Below are 21,147 nucleotides of genomic sequence, written 5' to 3' on the forward strand. Positions count from 1 at the left end.
AACATGGCTGATCTAATTAAAATAAATATAAAAAGAGAAAAACCGAATAAAAAGTGGTCAATTGCCGAAATTACCTTCATCAATAATTGTAGCAGCAGCTTCTTCTATAAGCGAATCAATAATTTGTTGTTTTTGTTCAGTTTTCCTCGGCATATAAAACCAAAATAGACTTTTAAAAAATAAAAATAACAATAATCAGCTGTTCTCACAACTGTCAAAAATCGTTGCAAGAACATTTTGCTTTTCGGGCGTTCACTATGTTGTGCATATATTTACACTCAAATGCAATTCCCAGACTAAATGCACTAGATCGTGAATTCCCCTTATGTGATATCGAAACCCCAATTTATTGAAGCAAATAAATTGGAACAAGTTCTTTGTGGATACTATAGTCACAATAAAATGCAACTAATATGAAGTTATAAGGTATTTTCATAGGTTCCAACTAATACCTCATCCCATTGTAAAGTTTTTATTGGTAGTCTTTAAATTTAAAATTTAAGAACTATAGGTTTCTCTTTGACAACCAATCTTAAGAGTTCCTATTCCATTTAATGTTGTGAAAATACAAAAACGAATCTTAAAATGTGCTGCATAATTTAATTTTACCCCCTAGTCTGTTCCGTAAAGTAGTTGAACTACAAAAGAGCAGATACTACATAGAGGAGAACATAGCATATACTCGAGTAAATAAGCATAGAATCAAATTAAAAAAAAAAAAAACAATTGACAATTCCAGAAAATTGAACAAAGAACTTCAGTACTATCGTTTACTACAAGACCCAAGTTTTAAAAAGAGTGATTAAAAACTATTTACCACTGAAAACTATCAATTATCATCAAACAAAACCCAAAAAAGATCTTCGAGACTTTTGTGATTTGAGATTGAAAAAAGGTCTCTGCAGAGACTTTTTTAGCTGCCCCGACACGACAGCTATAGCTCATCTGAGATCTGTGAGGAGAGAAAGAAAAAAGGTCTCATTTTCCGTCTGGTACTGGTTGGTTGGTTAATCATTTTTCAAAACGTCGTCATCGTCATCGTCTTTTCCAATATTATAAGTATATAAGTACCTACCCACAACCTGTCTGTGGCTGGGCTGGTTTAGCCTTATCATTTGTACCTACCTAGGCTTTAAATGATAAAGCCTACATATGTGATTATGAGTATTTAATTGGCATACCTAGTTTTGAAAACCAAAATCCCTGAAAATCCAAAGTGAAAGTGATTTTAGTGATTTTATTTTTTCCAATTCATGCAAACGCAAAGGCAAACCAAAATCGAATAAGGTGCCCCCAGTCCCAGTTGTTGGGACTTGCGACTTGCGAGTTCAGTTTCAGTTCTGTGGTTGTTGGTTGTGTCGACGTCGTAGTCGTAGTCGTCGTGCTCGAGAAGTCGAGTCGAGAGTCGTCAGTCGTGGTCGTGGTCGTCGAGTCTAGGTGGAGGTTTTAGATAAGGTGCGGTGCAGTGTAGAGAGGTGAGGTAACAACGGCAAGAACGAGAGTGCACAGAAAGTACATAAATAAAGTATCAGCTGAAAAAGCACCAGAAACAGCAACAGCAACAAAAGTATCTCGAAAAACACTAGAAATAAAAAAGACGAAAAAAGAAACCAAATGCATTTAGTTTTCTTTAAATTTTGACATTTGGTTTCAACTACTCTACAATACATAAGAGAAAAATGTGAAATAAATATTAGAGATTAGACAACATTGAAAATTTGTCTCCTCCGACTCCGAGACTCCGATGGAAAAAAAGTAAGAAACAGAATAGCAACTTGAAAACTCGATTAAGTTTTATCAAATTATAATTCCTACCTACCTAAAATCGTCTTCCTCGATTTCGATTTCGTGTTGGTGTTGCTATTGCTATTGCTCTTGCTTTTCCTCGGCGCATTAGACACAAGTTACTCGAACTCGACGTTCGAAGACTCCACCTTAGGACGGGTTCCTTCAAAAAAGGTGTGAAGCTGGTGCTCTTCGACCAAAAAATAAGAAGAGGAAAAATTACCAAATTTATTTACTCGTCTCGTATTCTACGTCCGAGAAATTGGTTGAAATCCACTGACTGACAATGTCTAAACCAACAGCGACGTCGTCATCGTCGTCGACGCTTCCATCGACGTTGCCTTCATCGTCGTCCGCGTCGTCATCATCATCATCATCCACAGAGATAGGACCAAACCTGCTTAAGCAAATTGTAGCTAGACAGCTTCAACAGCGTAGCCCTCAGGCCTTTCAATCGCATCTGTTTCGTGAGCGACTGCGTTTGGCCAGAAATTTGTACAAATTCGATTTGATTGCTCACTATGGGTGTGTAAATGCGATCGAGTTTTCGAATGGGGGTGATTTTCTGGCTTCAGGTGAGATAAAAGTTTTTCTGCTTTATTCTTTTCATATTTCTTGTTGATTTTTATTTCATTATAAAACAAATATCTTTTGAAATAATAATAATTTTGATTTTAGGAGGAGATGATAAACGCATTCTTATATGGGATGTGGAAAAAGCAATTGCTGGAGTTGAAAAACCTCGGGTGTTGGACTCGGAGCATACAAGTAATGTTTTTTGCCTGGGATTCGACCGATTGAATAGGAAAGTCTTCTCGGGTGGAAATGATGATCTGGTTATAGTGCACGATAATGAAACGTAAGTTCTATTTGATTTTTATTTATTTTTTTCATGCATTAAGATAGGTATCTTCCTTTTTTGGGGGTTTGGGATTCCTGCACGACAGAAGATTTGGAAGAAATTTTAATAAATTCTTTTTTTTCCTTCCATTTCTTTTTAAAGAAGCAGGGAAAGAGATGGAAGTTATATGAAACTTCTCAGTGGATAGGTTATTTTTAGAAATACGTAGATAAATAATAGGTACCTATACCTACTTATGTTTAGGTATATAAATGTATATCTCGGTATCTACAGGATACGAAGTAACTTTGGATATTATAAGGGGGCATTTTTAATACACATGTAAATAGTGTGATAAAGGTACATAGTCCTTTTTTTAATATTAAATTAAATTCTATAAATTATACTTATTTTCAGTATTGAATCTTATTAAATTAAGAAATTATCTTGAAAATACAATTCAAGATGAATATTAGATTTGAGAGTTTTTTGCTGCAGCAAAATGCGAACCTTTAGTTCAAGCGACTTCAACTAATGAACCTTATTAACACTTTCTTATAAAGTGTTAGTAAACAAACCATCTCCAAAAGTTTAAAATATTTAATATTTATCGTTAACAATGTTTTCTTAAAAAAAAAATGTTTCTTGATTTTAATCTTTCAAAACTCTGGTTATCATCCCATTGGCAGCGTTCAATCTCGTGTTGGATAGCGTATCTTGGATAAGTGTATTTTAAGATACCTTGTTGAACGAGTTTGACAGCTGTATTGAGATAGCTGTCAAAAAAAAACTTTCAGCTGTTCACAAAAATTGTTCTAAGATAAAACATTTAATGGATAATTCAACTGATTCGTCGGACGATGATGAATTGAATTGATAGGTGCGTAACAATTAAATAAATAAGAGATAACCTTCTAATATTCGGGGGCAAGTAGCTTCTTCATCGCCTATTATGTACAGAACATCCTCAAATACAACTTAAACTAACTATTTGTTTCTTTTTGCTAACCAAAAAATACAAAAAGCTGAAATCAATGTTCAAGTTTCTTGAAATTCAACCATGTGTTGAATCAGCTGTTCTGTCAGATACCTACATACCCCAGAAATTCTTGGATAGCTTTGGATTCCTTTTTAGACATCTTTTTGATCAGCTGTTATTTTACACGTAAAGCACTAACAAAAAGTTACCCGGCCATTGGGTAAAATAAATTGCATAATTTGTCTTACATTGAAAACTAAATTTTCAGATATATAATGCCACTGGCCATAGAAAAAATAATCACGAACAAATTATTTTGCAGTCGTTTTTCATTGGAAAAAAATTGATGTTTTTAGACTGACAGTTTTCCGAACAGTTAGGAAAAAATCTCGAAAAATACGTGAGCAGTAAAAGTTTTTTTTTTTGTAAATATACCTAGGCATATGCTGAGTTCGTAATTGCAGGTTGTGTTGTCCATGACCTGAGTGAAATAGGCTCGACGCAAGGGATTTGAAAATAAGGCAAGTTTCTAGTATCTGATTGGCCAGCTGCCAAAAAATTACCTTCCAATTAAGGCAAATTTATTGGAAAGTTGATTGGAAGGTGGCCACCGTTCTCATCAATGCACTGACACTGAGATAATCGGAATTTGAAATTGTTTTCCACTTTTTTCAGCATATCTGTGCTTATGTCGGCGATAGCAGCACGAATATTATTTTTAAGATGACGAAGGGTCTTTGGACGATCAGGGCACTCCCACGATTTAAGGTAGCCCCACAGGAAAAAATTACATGGGGCTATATCTGGCGATCGTGCTGGCCACTCAAAATCGCCTCTAAGAGAGATGAGCCTTTCGGGAAAGTGTTCACGCAAAATATTCTTTGACCTTCTTGGCGTGTGAGCTGTGGCGTCATCCTGTTGAAACCACACTTCCCTTACATTTATTTCTTCAAGTTTGGGCAGAAAAAATCTACAATCATGCTGACATAACGTTCAGAATTGACCGTAACTGCTCTTTCTTTCTCTTCAAAGAACCATGGGCCAATAATGCCGATTCTGGATATTGCACACCAAAAGTTCACACGTTCCGTATGCAGAGAGTGCTCATGAAGTTCTCTCTGGTCAGTGGAGCTCCAATATCGCATGTTTTGTTTGTTTACACATCCTGAAATATGGAAATGTGCATGGTCACTAAAAAAAACAAGGGCGTCCTGAAACTGGTTTTCGAGAAAGGCTTCACATGCATTTTTTTGCGCAACATAGTTGCGTGGATTATTTTGTATGGGTAAAAATTAAGTTCCTCATGAAGAATTCGTCTCACTGTGAGAAATCCCTAAAGCAGCCTAATGTATGTGTACAGATCGCCTAGATATTTCAAAATCGCCACTCTTACCCTTTTAATGTTTTCCACCGTCTGGTACACTACCGGTATCTATGAACGTGTCCACCCACAAACAAATCGGTTCTGAAAGCACGTTGAATTGCGATGATCTAACGGTTGAAAAAAAGTAGGCTTCCACGGCGAACGCGCGCTCTTGCTTTGTCCACTGCATTGTTGACACTTAACTAGTCATAACGAAAACCTTAGATAACGTGCTTTCGAACTAGCCATAAACCAAAGCTCTACTAGAAATAGCCGATCAGTTGTTAGAGTTTCAGATAAGGAAGTTACCACGCCCCACCCTGTATAATATGACTGATTTATATTTGTATTTAAATACCGAAATATTCATTTCATTTTTAATTATTGTGTCCTTACCGAAAAGCTGATTGTGAAACGTAAAAACCAGTGTGCACTTACTTTGTAGCCAAAATTTTTACACTACGTCGGAGGGGAAATTTCAACTACTTTTGTAGTTAGATTTAGCCAATTTAGACTACGTAGCCACTGCCTTTGTGAATGCGACCATTGGTTTTATCATTGAAAACAAACATTGGAATTTTCTTGACAGGTCGTTTATAGCTATCATTAAAAGTTTCTGTCAGTAAGAGAGTAATTCTTGTCATGGAAAAGTGCTTTCTCAAATTAGCCGTTCGGATTCGGTCTAAAATTGTAGGTCCCTTTCATTCCTGACAACAGTTCTCGCACACAGGAAGGGTTGAGAGTTGTAAGTCACTAGGCCCTGGTTCCCAACGGACTGTTGCGCCACCCAATTTATTTATTTATTATAAATTAAATAAAACTTTATATGCATTTCTTTAAAAAAAAATTAGCTTTTCTGTTCATCCTGCCTATTAACGATGTATCGTCATGTCTACGCGACATAAAGATTCTTAAAATAATAAAGTCCAGCCATATTGATAGATTCACATTTTGGTGTGGGAAAAATAACCTAGCCCTTTACTCTTTAAAATGCCAGACGATAACTTTTATAAAAAGCGAATCGGTAGTGTATTTCATTATTGTGTATCATTTACACATCACATTAATTTAATTGTCAGTAAGGCAAGTTCTATGCTTGGTTTTATAAAACGCTGTACAAAGGAGTTTAATGGTCCCTATGTTACCCTTTCTTTGTTCAATTGCCATGTTCGTCCTCATCTGGAATATGCATAGCAAATATATACAAATATAAACTATATGCTAAACTGATATTTTCGTCGAACTCGAAAATCGACACTAATTAATACTGAACCGGAAAAGAGATTGCAAGACACCATCAGCCATTTTCACCATTCTTCAATCTGGCAACTCTGAATTTCCAAAACAAGAGTTGTAAAAAATAAAAAAATCTGCTCTACTGCAACCTCCTTGGCTCATCGACTCCAATTCCTTTATAAAAAACCTCGCATCTCAAAGGAAAACCCATACAAACGTTGAGATATATCGCAAGATTTTTCTATGGATTTCATCTAAACTGGAAATTCACTTTTACGGATGGGCCCAAAACCTCAGAGAATACAACCTTTGCAATCACAAATGAAGACGGTAAACCGAAACTTTTTTGATTACTTCCACAAACCGCATCCATTTTAACTGCTGAAGCCTTTGCCATTATTACTGCCATATAAGAGGCTTAAAAGAGCAGATTATATGTACAGACAGTCTCTCTACGATGAAAGCTGTCAAAAATACCAACAACAACTCCACCAATCTCATCAACAACATCCGCTACTTATTGGTAAATTCAAACCAGTGCGGAACTCATCACCTGCGTTCATTTTATAAATATTTACTTTCATAGAACTAACTATGGAAAGAATGAAGCTTTAAGTCGAATGAGCATTTTATATTACTTACACTGTTCATCGATAGAGTTAAATCTAAATAAGTGCTCCACTATCGCAAACGTCTTTATTTTATTTTTTGTTCTGTAATACTTCTTATTAAATGTTAATTATGTTTTGTATTTTGTGCGTGTGTTATGAAAGCATATCGTCGGACAACAGGACATCTTTTAACTACAAGTCTTAAAAAAATAAAACTTGAAAGAAGCAAAAAGCTTTTGCAGTGTCACTCGGATAATGAACATAAAAATATCTTGTTTGCGGATAAAAAATCTCACAATAGAAGAAGTTTATAATAAAAAAATGATTAAATTTATGCGACGTCATCCAAAGAAGCTAAAAAAGTTGTTCCAAGGGTTCAGCGTGGACACCATCCCGCTTCAGTAATAGTTTGCATGAAAACCGGTGCAAAAGTGTATCAGCTGAATGTTCTCCAGTGTGTTGTTAAAAGATTAACAAATCCTCTTTTTAACGGAGAAAGATACTCGTAGGCCTTTCAACATGACTGCTCCGCACACAAAGCCAAAACCAAATAAGAGTGGCTTAGAACAAATATTCTGGATTTTATTGCAGCTGCATATTGGCCGTCGGGGAGTCCAGATTTGAATCCATTGAATTACAGTTTGTGGTCCGAACTGGAGAATATGGCCTGTAAGACACCCCATCGAAATTTGGATAGCCTAAAAGCTGCTTTGTTAATAGCAGCGTCATCGATACCCATCGACACCATAGCGTGCCGCTATAGACCAATGACCACAACGTTTGAAAGCATGCATTAAGGCTAATTTTGAGTACAACTTTTTTTCTTAAAACTATCTATTATTGTGAACTAATTTAAAAAAATAAAATTGATGATATAAAATGAACTAGATTTTTTTTATTGCGTTTGGTCTTAAAATGTAACAGAACTTATGGCTGGACTAGGTATATTTTATAAGCTGATAATCTTGTATAATTTCAAAAGCAATATTAAACGATTAGTGTTTATTTATTTATTTTTGAATATGGGCAACGGCCCATATCGACCAACGAAATCAAGCATCAGTGAGCGTTGTTAGTAGAAAGATGGGCGACCGTTTAGAAACCTACCGCGTGCTGTTGTCATGTGTTTATTTCTTTCTGTCTGTTGTTCTAGTCGCTCAAGGTCCTGTGTTCTCTACTCTGTACATTTATGTGCTGAGTAGTGTGAAATGTAATGTAATGTAATTTTTGAATATTGTTTGGTTTTACTTCGGCTTTTATGTGATCGAGAGCTTTGTTTTTTTTTTTCAGATTAGTACCCGGCGTTCTTTAACAATGATCAATTAAATCGTCACAACCCCTATGTGACTCGAGTACTCTTCATCACTCCTTCTCAAGGCCTTTATAAAGGGTTTTCCTATAAGTTGTTTAATTTTAAATAGCCTGGGGTGGAATCGGCTAAGGTGATTTTTGATTGTCACCTTTGTGATCATAAAAAGTGATCAAACAAATTTTTGCGTCTGTGTAAGGTGATCACCAAATTTTGTTTAGAATTTGGTATCACTTTAGAAGAAATTCACTGACGTTTGTTACAATTTCAGTGGTTGTATTCAAAAAGCGATCTGAAGCTATCCGGATAAGTTTGTGTTGTTGTAATACTATGTAAAAACACAGCTGTTGCAATAACAACTCAAAGGAATCTGAAATTTTTTTAGATGCGGATAGCATATGTGAATCATTCGCGAACGTGGGCGTTTATTAAAAACGTGCATTCACGGGATGCCCACAGAATGCTTTGGGAGAAACTAAACTCGATTGTTAAATGGTCCACCATAGGAAGGGACTATAGAAATTTTATAACCATGAACAAAGCGCCAACTTGCCTTCGGTAGCCACCACCTCCAAGAAAATTTAAAGTCACGGCTAATCGAAGAATAGGGGGAATGTATGTTGACCGCATTCCAGCTGACAAATCCAGAAGCGGTAGGATATGTAAAAATGTTTCCTTATTCAATCGAAATAAGCAACTATAAATAAAAATAAATTTCCAATGAAGGTGACAACTAAAGAGCTGTCACCAAAAAAAAGTCACCAAATCGTGATTGTCACTGGTGACTATCACCTTACACAGACCGAATTTGTTGATTGTGACTGTCACCTATCACAAATCACCTTACCCGATTCCACCCCTGGTATTTTTTAAGCTATCGCTTTTAACCTGTCATATTTTTACTAGTAAAAAATACGTCATTACTAAGAACTTTTTACGGTTCACTACAAAAATTATGAATATTTTATTCTACTCTAATCGAAACTATGTATGGAGCTCAAGGACAAGTATTGCTGCTGTGCATTGGACTGTCATGCCAGAGGTCTTGGCTTCGATCCCTGCCTATGTCATCCAAATTTATTTTATGGGTATTGCCTCTTGCGAGAAATTTAAAAATTTTACAAGAGTAATTCTTATCATGAAAAGTGCTTTCTCAAACTAGCAGTTCGGATTCGGCATAAAACTGTAGGTCTCCTCCATCCCTGACAACAATCGCACACAGGAATGGTTGAGAGTTGAAAGTCACTAGGCTCAATTCTCAACGGACTGTTGCGCCACAAAATTTAGATTTTTTTAGTCCGTAGTATCGACAAAAATCTAGGTTTTTCGGGTCATAGTCGACTTTTAAAATCAGGCTTCTCACAAACAACTTGAGTCTTAAAGTTCATTTAACACACGGTCATTATGTCCTTTAAATGCAACAAAATCATCCAGATTTTCATTAAAAAATCATCTTCCCCTCAAAATCTACGTTTTGAAGGTAGGAAAATCCAAGGATGATTATTGAAATGCCTCGCTATCCGAGGCGTGTCACTAAGAGTAGATTAATTGGGCCTATTTATTTAAAAACGAAACAGGATCAAATACTACGTTTAATGAATTGCTCCATCAAAATTTGAAGATTGTAATATGGACGACATTTATTTTTAACATGACGGTAGCGCCAAGTGCCACACAAGCAAAGAAACAATCGCAATTTTTCAAAAAAAAACTTTCCCGACCGTATTGTTTCTCAAAGAGTTGATCAAGATTTCCTACCAAAATATTGTGATTTAACAACTTTAGTTAAGGATTATTCTATACCCATGGTCTTTAATGGATTCAGGGCTAATAAAATGGAATTTGTGATTTTTCGAGGATATACAGCAACGAATGTGTCATAAACAATTTGAATATGCAACGGCAGCCGTGACGGCCATTTGACTTGTGTCGTAAATGCAATATACTCTCTTTACAATGAATATCAAAATTAAACCTATTATTGGAAAAGCTTTCTTCGAATGTAGATATGCGATCATATTCGTTTCCTTCAATTTATCCTTTAAGACTTACCTTAAAACGTCTATCCTATGTACGTCCGTATCAAAATCGCCGTCAATCAATGAATCCTTAGATCTGCCTCCTTTCGCCTCTTATCTTATATCTTAAATCAACCAATCGTAGCACTTATTGCTTCATCTTTTGAAGCTACTATAATCCTTATCTCTAATCTATTCACTTTAATTTCCTTACAGCGGTAAACTCCATAATGTATACAAACATGAGAAACCTGTCTATGGACTTTCGATTGATCCAACTTGCGATGACATTTTTGCGACAGCTTGTGAAGATGGACAAATCCTTGTATTTGATCAACGTATCGATCCAGCCGATCCACTTGTAGTAGCTAAATATCGTGCATCATTTCATGCCGTGCAATTTCATCCGTTTGGTGGAAATTTTCTCGTCACGGCCAATTCAAAAAGAGGTGCTGCTTTCTGGGACATTCGAAAACCACACAGGTAATAAAAAAATTAAATACGTATTAAGGAGCAATAAAATTTATAAATCCGTTCTTAATTTAGTCCTGTCATTCAATACGGATTCGATGAGAGTCATCCAAGTTACATGAGCGTCCGATTCAATAGTTTTGGCAATTTAATCCTAGCACTTCGACGACGTCTGCCACCGATCTTGTATAATACATTCTCGTCGGAGCCAATTTGCCAATTCTATCATCCCGACTACTACAACTCATGCACCATGAAAAGTTGTACATTCGCTGGCGAAGATGACGAACTGGTGCTCTCAGGGTCAGATGATTTTAATTTGTATGTCTGGCGGGTATCAGATGCAGATTGTAAGTTGTCAATGGAAATTTTCTTTTAACAGTAATAGTTATAATCATTTGTGATTTTAGTGGAATTGACTGATCAATGGATCGAATCAACACAAATGGTTCTTTACGGTCATCGTTCAATAGTTAATCAGGTGCGATACAATCGTGAGAAATGCATCTTGGCTTCTTCTGGCGTTGAAAAGATTGTCAAGGTACGAACAAATTAGCATGCATTCTTTTTTACTTGAGTAGTATTTTGTCAATTGTACATTTTGTAGCTTTGGAGTCCATTTAATCAAAAAGACTGGACCGGATCCCTTATGGAAGAAGCAACTTGTTCTGAAAATCCACGAGATCTCTTTTCGCCGTTTACTTTTCCATCGTTGACACCACAAAGCTGGTCCCATATGCCTCATGACTACAGCAGTCGCAATACAAATGAAGACCCAAGGATGATGGCATTTTTTGACTCACTCATTCAACAAGAGATCGAAGGCTGGGACACCAACAACTCATCCGACTCTCAATTGGCATCAGATGGTGGCGGAAGTTCACATAGTCCAAATAATAGTTCGATTGAAGACTCCGATGAACAGGAGTTGTTGCGTTATTTTGTTCACAAAAGAGGTTAGTATTTTATAAAGCTTCGTGTTCCTTTTTTGTTAGGATGAACGTAATTTTGTTGTTGTTTTTGCAGAACGTCAGCGTAAGAATTCTATATTGAATAAAATGAAAATCCAAACACACAGATATGCAAATCGTATAGCTTACCTTATTGCAACCAAGCGCAATACATTGCGCCGGTTGGCATTGAAAGGAGCTTCAAACTCAAATAGACGTCCACAGCGACTAAATATGGCTGGCAGAGGTACCTCTCAACGTGCAGGTGCGAACAGTCGTATTACCCACAGCTCCAAGCGGCATGGTCGAGGGAGTCACTATGGATATCGTGATCGTGGTCAGGGCCCGAGCGGAAGTGGTCTTTCAAATGCGAGAAGAAAAAAGAACAAAAAACAAAGAAGAATATCGGTGAATGTGACATCATCTGACGATGACGACCAAGTTCCTTTGCCAAGCAATCATTTGAATGTAGCCATCCCCAGCACGAGCACAGGAATTACTTCTAGTGGTAAAGGTAAGGATTTAGTTGAATAACTGTTGAGTGAATGGTTAAATCTAAAAACCCATCTAATAGACATTTAAATTTATTCCAATTCATAATGACGAATCGCTTCTTTGTGAAAAAGATGCTGTAAAGAAAGAATTTTTGAGACGATGAAAGCGATTTGCCTCCTTCTGATTTGCCTACAGTTTAAAAAAAGCTATAAACTTTTAAAACTTAAATATAACTTACATTTTAAAGCTGGTGCTCCAGCAGCGTACTTGAGCCTCTTGGAGAGTTTTTAATGAAGAGCTTTTAAAGTGATTCTTGACAATAACGTTATTAAATTAATTACGCCACTCGAATATCAGCGTAAGGTTTCTTCTGTATCTTTGTCTTTGTCCTTGCAATGCTTAAATATCGTTTCTAATATTTTCTTGTACGTTTAAAACAATTTCCATTACGGACCTCTCTTTCTTTTTTAAGTGCTCTTTCTTTGAGCTTTGCATCCAAAACCATAAAAAAGTATTATTGGAGAAGGTACTTCTGTACTTTTTAATGCAAATTGAAACTTACTTACTTACATAAGAAGCCGCTACAGTCCGTGTTGGACCTTGGACCGCAACCAACATGCGTGTTCAGCCAGCTCGTCTTCGCACGTCAAGTTGGTTAAGGTCCTTCGACCTGCGTGCGCCACTTAAGTCGCGGTCTTGCTCTACTGCGTCATCCCTTTGGATTGGTTTCGAAGAATTTCTGGACTGGAACATTTATAAAAATTCGTTTAATATGACCAAGCCATCTAAGTCGTTTGTTCTTTTGACAAGATCAATGTCGCTCCTCCACCCTCCATTGATACAGACAAGACCAAAAATCCAGAAACATCTTATCTTTCTTTGAAAGGATCCAGGCCTCAGCGCCATAAATGGGAACCAGGATGATGGGTACCTTATAGATGTTGAATGTAGACGCTCGAGGGAGGACTTTACTAATCAATTACATTCTATGTTCAAAGAAGTAGCGATTTGCATTTCATTTTAGTGCTGGTATTATTAATTATCTCAAAGTTTTGTCAAAGATGACAGCAGATACCTACCCCTTATTGGTCACTAAAAATACCTTCTCCTCTTCATTCGCAATTCTCAAAAACGATTCCAACCTTTATTGACATAAAAAGCATTGGTGATATCTTTTCGGCATTCGATGGAGCGGTTCAGAGGCTCTTCTTTCTTGAGGATCGGGCAGCGGCTTTGTTGGACTTTAAGTGCCTTTTCACTACATCCGTAGTTTGATGAACTTTGTTTATCGTACTTAATTAGGTCCTCAGACCTGTTAAGTCCGTTGGGAACCCCTTAAGGGGCATACGCCTACGCCCCTTCGTGCAACTCTTGCCTAGTAACGCTGATTCCGCTGATTCGGTCGTCCAGCTCTTCTTCCTTCATGTGTGAGCGGACTTCACTGCATTGCTTGGCCTGCAATGCAGTCGTGTCCTTTTCGAAACGTATGTCCAATCCATTGCCACTTACATCTTCGTATTATAGATTCTATAGGTTCCCGACCTGTCCTTCTATGAAGCACCTCATTTGATATGGGGTTTGGCCAGAAAAACCGCATGTTATAAAGACATCTATTAACGAATGTTTGAACGCCGCTTTTACATTGCCGATGCGGCAGATGACGTCTTGTTCGGTGTCGCCTTCGATGGAAACGATACTTCCAAGGTATTGAAAGCTCTCCACTTTTTCCACCGTTTGCGAGAGAATATTTATTTGAGAGGTTGGTCGGGTTCCGAGGCTGATCATTTTTGTTTTGTCGGAACTAATTTTCAGCCCCACAACTTCTGCTTTTCTCTCCACACTTGTTGTCATTTGATGGAGAAATTTTTAAATGTTTGTTTATCGTGGAATACTAAACTAATTTTATGGTTCGTCATTAGAGTTCTTTCTTTTATTATTTTTCTTAGTTTTTTTTTCAGTTTTTCGAAAACTTTTGCAGTGATTTTTTTGCTTTCAAAACCTGATTAGTTATCCGTTCGAACCCTGCTGGTTTATTACATAACTTGTGTTAACCAATGTTTATTGTTTACCTGAGCTAGAAAAAAGAAAAAAAGTTGCGTGGTTTTTAGTGCATTTAACTAATGCTAGAGGTTTTGGGTTCAATCCCTGCCTGCCTCAACTAAAGTATGTATCACGGATAGTGCCTCTTCCAAGGTTAGCCTCTTGTTTTATGTTTTAGATCCATTTACCATCCTGAGATTTTATCGATGAGTTTGGTGTGTGGAGTATTTTGGGACGCTTTTCTGCTATAAAAAGTATAATCATTTTTAAACTCACTGTTCCTTTTTCAGTCCGTTGTTAGGGCGGTTGAAAATTTCCTTATCATCTAGAAAACTCGTAGCTTCTCCTCCTTTCCTTAATCAGCTACATCATTTCGACAGGATATTTTATTTCTTTTTCTCGCGAGTTCGAAATAGTTTCAGTACTTTCACTCGCAACCTTTTGCACATTACCAATGAATTGTGCTGATTTTAAATACTTTGCATGTGCAATCTAAGGTTTATAAAACTTCAAATCATATTTCTAAACTCCTTTTAGTTTATTCTCTTATTCACAAGCTTAAGATTACTCTTTTCTATTAATTCCACTTCCATCAGTGACTAAATTACAAATGCAGTTTCTCTGAGGACTTTTTACTATAAGTATTGTTTTGTGATTTGAGGTATTCTTGTCTAGCAGGCTTAGTTACCTTCAAGCCTCTTAAGTTGTCATCAAAAAAAAAAAACATTTCCAATAGAGCCCATAACACCAAGATTTGTTGAGGATCTGTTGTAAATCTTAATATCCAATGTCAGTATACATAACAAACTACTTCAAAATTATTTTCCATTTCAGATGCGATTCTTCGCCTTCGACAACAGCAACTATTGGTTGAAGATTCTGACGAAGATGACGATGACGACGAAGTTATTGTTCCAATTGTACCCGTGCCAGATGTCAGTCACATACCAATCATACCAGCAAGGCCAGCAGTCAAGATAAATGGCTTTGGTCATGCACACGATGACTCTCCTCAGTCACCACCGCCTGTACAAACACGTAGCAACGTCAATCGCCGACGCAGAATTGACTTGGACATATACTCGAGCCATTCGAATTCTCGTTTATCGAATAGCAGCTTCCTAGACGAAACGTCCAGTTCCTCTACCGATTGCAATCATCATCTCTCAAGCAAACGAAGAAAATTCACAAACACCACAACCAATCCAGTTGCATCCGATGCTGATGCCATTACCATTACTCCCACCACCACCGCTAACAATATAAATATAAATAATAATAATAATAATAGTAACATTACTGATACAAGTAGCAATCAATCGACTGATATAGCCAAAACTTCTAGCAATAGTATTAATAATCCTGATTCACCAATAGTCGCCGGAACTTCGTCGTCCTTTATTGAAGCCGAAGCAACAAGTAACAATAATAGGAACAGTAATAGCAATGAAGAGATTCTGCAATCAACTCATCATCTTCTAACCCCGGATAGCGGGATAAGTGAAGCAACACTAACACCTCATTGCAGTGCTCCAGAATGTCGCAATCCTACCCGAACTCCTTGTGATCATCATAATAGCAGCGGTACTCAGAGTGGCAATAATGTGGTAAGCATGAATTTGTTCCAACAAAAAGTTTCTCGCGTGCGAAGAAACTATCGGAAAAAATTCGCCGAAGAGTCTGAAAGTGATTAAGAGAATAAAAATAAGTCACTAACCCCTCCCCCCTCTCAACACCCAGCATGGATTTAAGTTAAGTTTTCATTTTTGAGCAGAAGCAAACTGTGATGCGTGGACGCTTTATGTTGTGTGTCATTTTATTAACAAACAAAATAATATACAACAATTTTATTTCATTTTATTTTATTTTACTTTATTCAAGATTAAAAGTTTTCTTTTTTTTTATTTAAGACATTTTTATTTAATTTTTGTATTTCATAAGATTTGTCGAAATTGACAGAAACAAAAACACAATAATTAAATGCAAAATTGTTTAAATCATAAATGTGTTATATTTTAAATGTGAAATTCTTTTGATTTATTATTATAATCAATTAAACTTTGGTATACAAATTATTGTTAATTAGATATTCTTTTTGATTTATCATATATGTAGGTATAAGTATTGCGCTCTAATTAATTTAACTGGCTTATTGACTTAAATTTAAAATACTGATATACCAATACACAAGGCCTCAGAAGTCAAAATATTGTTGTTGTGAAAATTGAGTTGTGTATAAATGTATTCGTATTATGGAACTTTTTGTCAATTTTTAAAATAGTAAATCAAACTTTAATGTTTGTGAGGGAAAATGTGAAATAATTCCGGATATACTCATCGTTTTTTAAGAGAATGAATACCCACCGATTCGATTAGGTTTATACATTAAATTCGGGTTCGGTTTTGATTCAGCGGTGAGGAAGTTTAACGCTTCCTTACAAACTGAAAATCTTAATAAATGCTATCATGAATAAAATGTTCGTCTTAATATTTACTTCTTCTCTTACGAAAACAGGAAACATAAACTATTTCGGAAGTAGTCCATCGAACTTATTTTTGTATGGAAAATCAAGTTTCTAAGATACTTTGTCTTTTTTTTTAAATTTTACTGTTCAGAGAACTGTGCAAAAATATAAGCATTTGCAAATTCCAATTTTGTTCACGGTAACTTTTATTTTTATTATCCATATAATCAGGCTTATCACGAATTTGATCGTATTCGGAATTTTTTACGAATTGCTAACAACTGCATCACGAAATCCGTTCGTAATTCAAAATTGTATTAGATTTTCCACTAGGATCGTATTTGGTATTGGTAAAAGCTTGCGATTACGAATGAATTTGTTACAGGGCTTAATAATCGCACAGTTTCCACCGGAGAAGATTCGTACTACAACTGACAAAAACAATCTAACAATCTAGCACAGCTTTAAACGGAACTAAAATATTGCCACTGAATTTAAGGCTAAAGGTTTCACTCTATACGAACTCCAAATTTTGGTTAAAATAGTTCGTGTTGATGAAATGTTGGTCAATTTTTTGTTTCTTTTTCGTATAAAGAATTTTCTCTGCTGCTCTGGGGCCAATATTGTATTGTTTAGAAACGGAAACGCTTATTATTTAAAACTAGAAAAGAGATATTTTGAAAATGCAAATTAAGAGAGCTGCACTAAGATTTACGTAGCTTAATTTTTAATTCAAAATTTGTAACTCTTTGTTTCCTAGTGGTTTTGCTGTGGAACCACAAAATTGATGCTTTTCTGAAAAGTTCCAAATCCATTAGTGCAAAATTTAAACAGCACCTTCGGAATAAGAGTTGAAAACGCTCGTTAGGGTCACTCTCTGACTCATGTCTTTTTCTGTTGAAATAGTTTCCATACATTTTTGTTGGGAAAATCATTAAGTTCTTTACTTAGATGACGTTTGCGTCCTTTTTATTCGAATCTACTGTTTTTTTTTTCCTATAATAAAAAATGGAAAAATCGACCGTTAAACTTTTCAAGCATAAATCTTACTTTTCACAGAAACTAAACCAAGTACCAAACGAAGACTTCCACATTTAGATAGATTCTTGAAATCAATCGAAATCTAATTTTAAAAACAAGTAAATTTGTTTTTCAGTTTTTTACTTTTCTATTGATTTAACAAAAATCCCCAAATTTTGCAAGTCAAGTCAGTAGAGGGATTAATAAGCCTTAAAAGACAGACATTCATTCGTGTCGAGTTAAACTTTTTACTTTCGATATGATTTTCGATCGATAACTTTGTTTGATTAGGATCATCCAGATACTTGCAGCTATTTCAAATTAAAACTTTATAAACATTTAAAAGGATACGTACATATATTAGCTCCACATTACCAAGTAATCCGAAATCTATCAAGTGAAGCTTGTTGTTGTTCATTATCATTATTACATGTTAATTTATTAATTTATTGCAATTTAAACAAGAAAATCAGAACTTACTTGTGTACAAGATAACAATTAGTAATTCATTAGTCTTATGACTAATTGCAAAATCGTGGGTTACTATTTATCTTGGGGTCAATAAATAATAACTCGTAGATTATGATGAGTTAGCTGAGGTTTAAAAATGGTTTGAAATGGTGTAAAATTCACCAACCTATGTATCGAAAATCACTTAACTCATCGAAATCATTCGAGTTAAAATCTCCAAACCACGAGTTTTAAACATTGAAATACATCACTTTAAAAGTTAGTTCAAGAAGAATTTTTCTGATGATTAGGAGACGAAAAGTTCTGCATTATGAATACATTTTAACCAAAATCATATAGCCACATCATTAATTGAGGCTTACGAGGTTCTTTAAAAAAAAATAAAAGTAAATAAAAACATAAATAAAGTTTTTTGATTCTCTATAAATGTGTAAATTAATTTTTATCTAGATATATAAGTTAAGGAAAACTAAATTTTTATAACATTCAAATTGAATAAATGAACCAAAATCAATAAATAAAATAAATTAACTTAAATTGAAGAAAAAATTAATGATTTGTGTTATATCACAGAAAAATATGATTTAGTTTTATTTTTGCTCACAATTAATCAAATACATAAAATATATTTGATTTTAATTTTTTAATAATAAAATAAAAAACAAAAACCTTTCTTATCGTGTACTCATCAATTTATTTACATTTATCATTTTATTTAACTGAAGCGCAGGCATAGTATTTTTAATTTAGAATTTTAATTTAAAAGAAATTTGTAAGATATAAAATAACAATTTCTTTTTAAAAATAATAAAACTATAAATGAAAAGCGAAAATCGAAAGGAATGTTTTATTTTGAGTGTTTTTTAAAAAAAATTTATCGAATCTATTATGGGATGATCAAAGCTGATCTTAAAGTGGATTTTATTTGTTTCAGCACTGATGCCATAAGTAAAACAAAGCTCTGAATACAAACGTTATTAAGGTTTTTAAGTATTAAACTAAAAATAATATGACAAACTTACTTACTTAAAATGGGGCTGTGTGAACTAGGGGCTCTACCAACAATCTTTCACACATAGCTAGATGTCTCTAGTTGCACAATTCATGTTGGGTAAGGACACTTTCCGATCCGCGGGTTTCCTTTACTGCGCTATCCTGTGGGTGTGGATTCGGAGACAATCCGGGCCGTACTATTGGTTTCTATGCGGTCTACGTGATCCTGCCATCTCTTGTTGGACTTTTATGCTTCGTCGTTCCATCTTTTCCTCCACTGACCTTCTATGCAAACGGGATCGAAGATAATGGGAAGAACTTTCCTCTCGAAACGACCCAAGGTGCTTTCATCCGCTTTTGTCATAGTCCATGCTTCTGCACCGTATAGCAGAACGGGGATGATAAGGGTCTTATATAGCAACACTTTGGTCCCTCGAGAGAGGACTTTACCACTCAATTGATTTCTTAGTCCAAAGAAACAGCGGTTACCAAGAGTTATTCTGCGTTTGATCTCAGCGCTGGTGTTGTTTTCTGCGTTTACAGCGGAGCCTAGGTAGACGAAGTCCTTGACTACCTCAAAGTTACGTCTGTCGATGGTGACGTTTTGACCAAGACGTCGGTGTTGTATGTCCTTTCTTGACGACAGCATGTACTTTTTTTTGCCCTCATTAACCGTTAAACCCATTTTTGCCGCCTCTGCCTCAATACTCACAAAAGCCCCATTGACATCACGCTGAGTTCTTCCGATTATGTCAATGTCATTAGCATATGCTAGTAATTGGACAGACTTTTGAAAGATAGTGCCTCTAGTGTTGACGTGTGAGCTCTGCACTATTCTTTCAAGCACGATTTTAAAAAATCACCTTATTTGACATCGAAAGGTTCTGTTAAGTTGCTTCCAACCTTTATGGAGCAGCCTGAATTCTCCATGGTCATCCTGCACATGCGACGAATTTGGCAGGGATGCCAAAACTAGACATGGCTCTATACAGCTCGTCCCTGTAGATGCTGTTATATGCGGCCTTGAAATCGATGAAAAGATGGTGGGTGTCGATTTGGTGTTCTTGGGTTTTTTCCAGGATCTGCCGGAATGAGAATATTTCATGTTGTTGACGATGGGCTTTAGACGTTCACATATTACGGCACAGAAAATTTTATAGGGGATGTTAAGAAGACTGATTCCACTATAGTTGGTGCAGTTTAGAGGGTCTCCTTTTTTCAGGATCGGGCAAACAATACTGAGGTTCTATTAATCAGGCATGCTTTCTTCCGACTATGTCTTACAGATGAGTTGGTGCATGCTCCTAATGTTTCATTTATTTGGGAATTATATTAGGTCAAATGACCCAGTTTAGATTTAATGTTAGCACTGAACGTCGTGGCCATCGAATTATAGTGGCACGCAATGTTTCTACTGATCTCTTTGACACTGCTTCAGTTAAAAATAACTTAAGAATTTAAAACTTTCAGTAGTCGTTCTCCAATTCTGACTACAGAAAAGAATCTTGGGGATGAAAGTATGAAATTTCCGAAAGCCAATCTTAAGCTTCTCCTTAAATTACTTGTGGTTTTTTGGCTTTGTATGTCACACCAAGTTAGGTTAAGTGGCTTACTTACTTACACTTAGTTAAGTGGCCATTGACGTGAAAATGAACACACTAAGGCCAATAGTTAATCCGTTGTGATACAATATGTAACTTATGTTCTACCTTACGCGCTGAAAAAGTTAGAGTTAGCTATGAAGCGTTAGAGATTTAGTGTAGTGCAAGTCCCAAAGGTAGAGTCTTCGTTATAACCATTTTTTATCAAATGGATTTTTTGAGCAAAACAGTCTTGAAGTTTTTTAACAAAATTTATGGCATGACTAAATAGATATTCGGTTAAAGTTGTTGATTATTAAAACAAAAATAATTTACTAGCATGTTTCGATATTTTGAAATAACAAAAAGAAGTCCCTGAAACTTTTCTAAATAGGTCTTCATATGAAGCTTGTTTTGGTTTGTAAGGTTCCCAATCTATGAAGGCTATCTAGCTGAGAAACTATGGTATTCCCAATCTGCTTATTGTATGGCACTCAGGACTTCATAGCAAGACTGGTAG

General features: G+C 35.7%; 1 protein-coding gene across 1 annotated transcript; it reads left to right on the plus strand.

The window, feature by feature from the left end:
- The first annotated feature begins 663 nt into the window (after window positions 1-663).
- Window positions 664-15,987, plus strand: LOC129939718 (DDB1- and CUL4-associated factor 5). Its single transcript, XM_056047834.1, has 8 exons — window positions 664-2,360; window positions 2,464-2,644; window positions 10,359-10,625; window positions 10,689-10,963; window positions 11,024-11,154; window positions 11,221-11,569; window positions 11,640-12,077; window positions 14,933-15,987. Exons 1-8 carry the CDS (start codon window positions 2,072-2,074, stop codon window positions 15,790-15,792), a joined length of 2,790 nt encoding a protein of 929 aa, XP_055903809.1. The 5' UTR covers window positions 664-2,071; the 3' UTR covers window positions 15,793-15,987.
- Window positions 15,988-21,147: the final 5,160 nt, after the last annotated feature.

Source organism: Eupeodes corollae, chromosome 1 (assembly GCF_945859685.1).
Source record: "Eupeodes corollae chromosome 1, idEupCoro1.1, whole genome shotgun sequence".
NCBI classification, from domain to species: domain Eukaryota; kingdom Metazoa; phylum Arthropoda; class Insecta; order Diptera; family Syrphidae; genus Eupeodes; species Eupeodes corollae.

What these genes read in the sequence shown, in the direction of transcription:
- LOC129939718 (XM_056047834.1), top strand. Translation starts at nt 2,072, where the DNA reads ATGTCTAAACCAACAGCGACGTCGTCATCGTCGTCGACGCTTCCATCG. An exon ending in ATAGTGCACGATAATGAAAC is followed by an intron (nt 2,645 to 10,358) that starts GTAAGTTCTATT and finishes ATTTCCTTACAG; the next exon opens with CGGTAAACTCCATAATGTAT. An exon ending in TTATTTTGTTCACAAAAGAG is followed by an intron (nt 11,570 to 11,639) that starts GTTAGTATTTTA and finishes TTGTTTTTGCAG; the next exon opens with AACGTCAGCGTAAGAATTCT.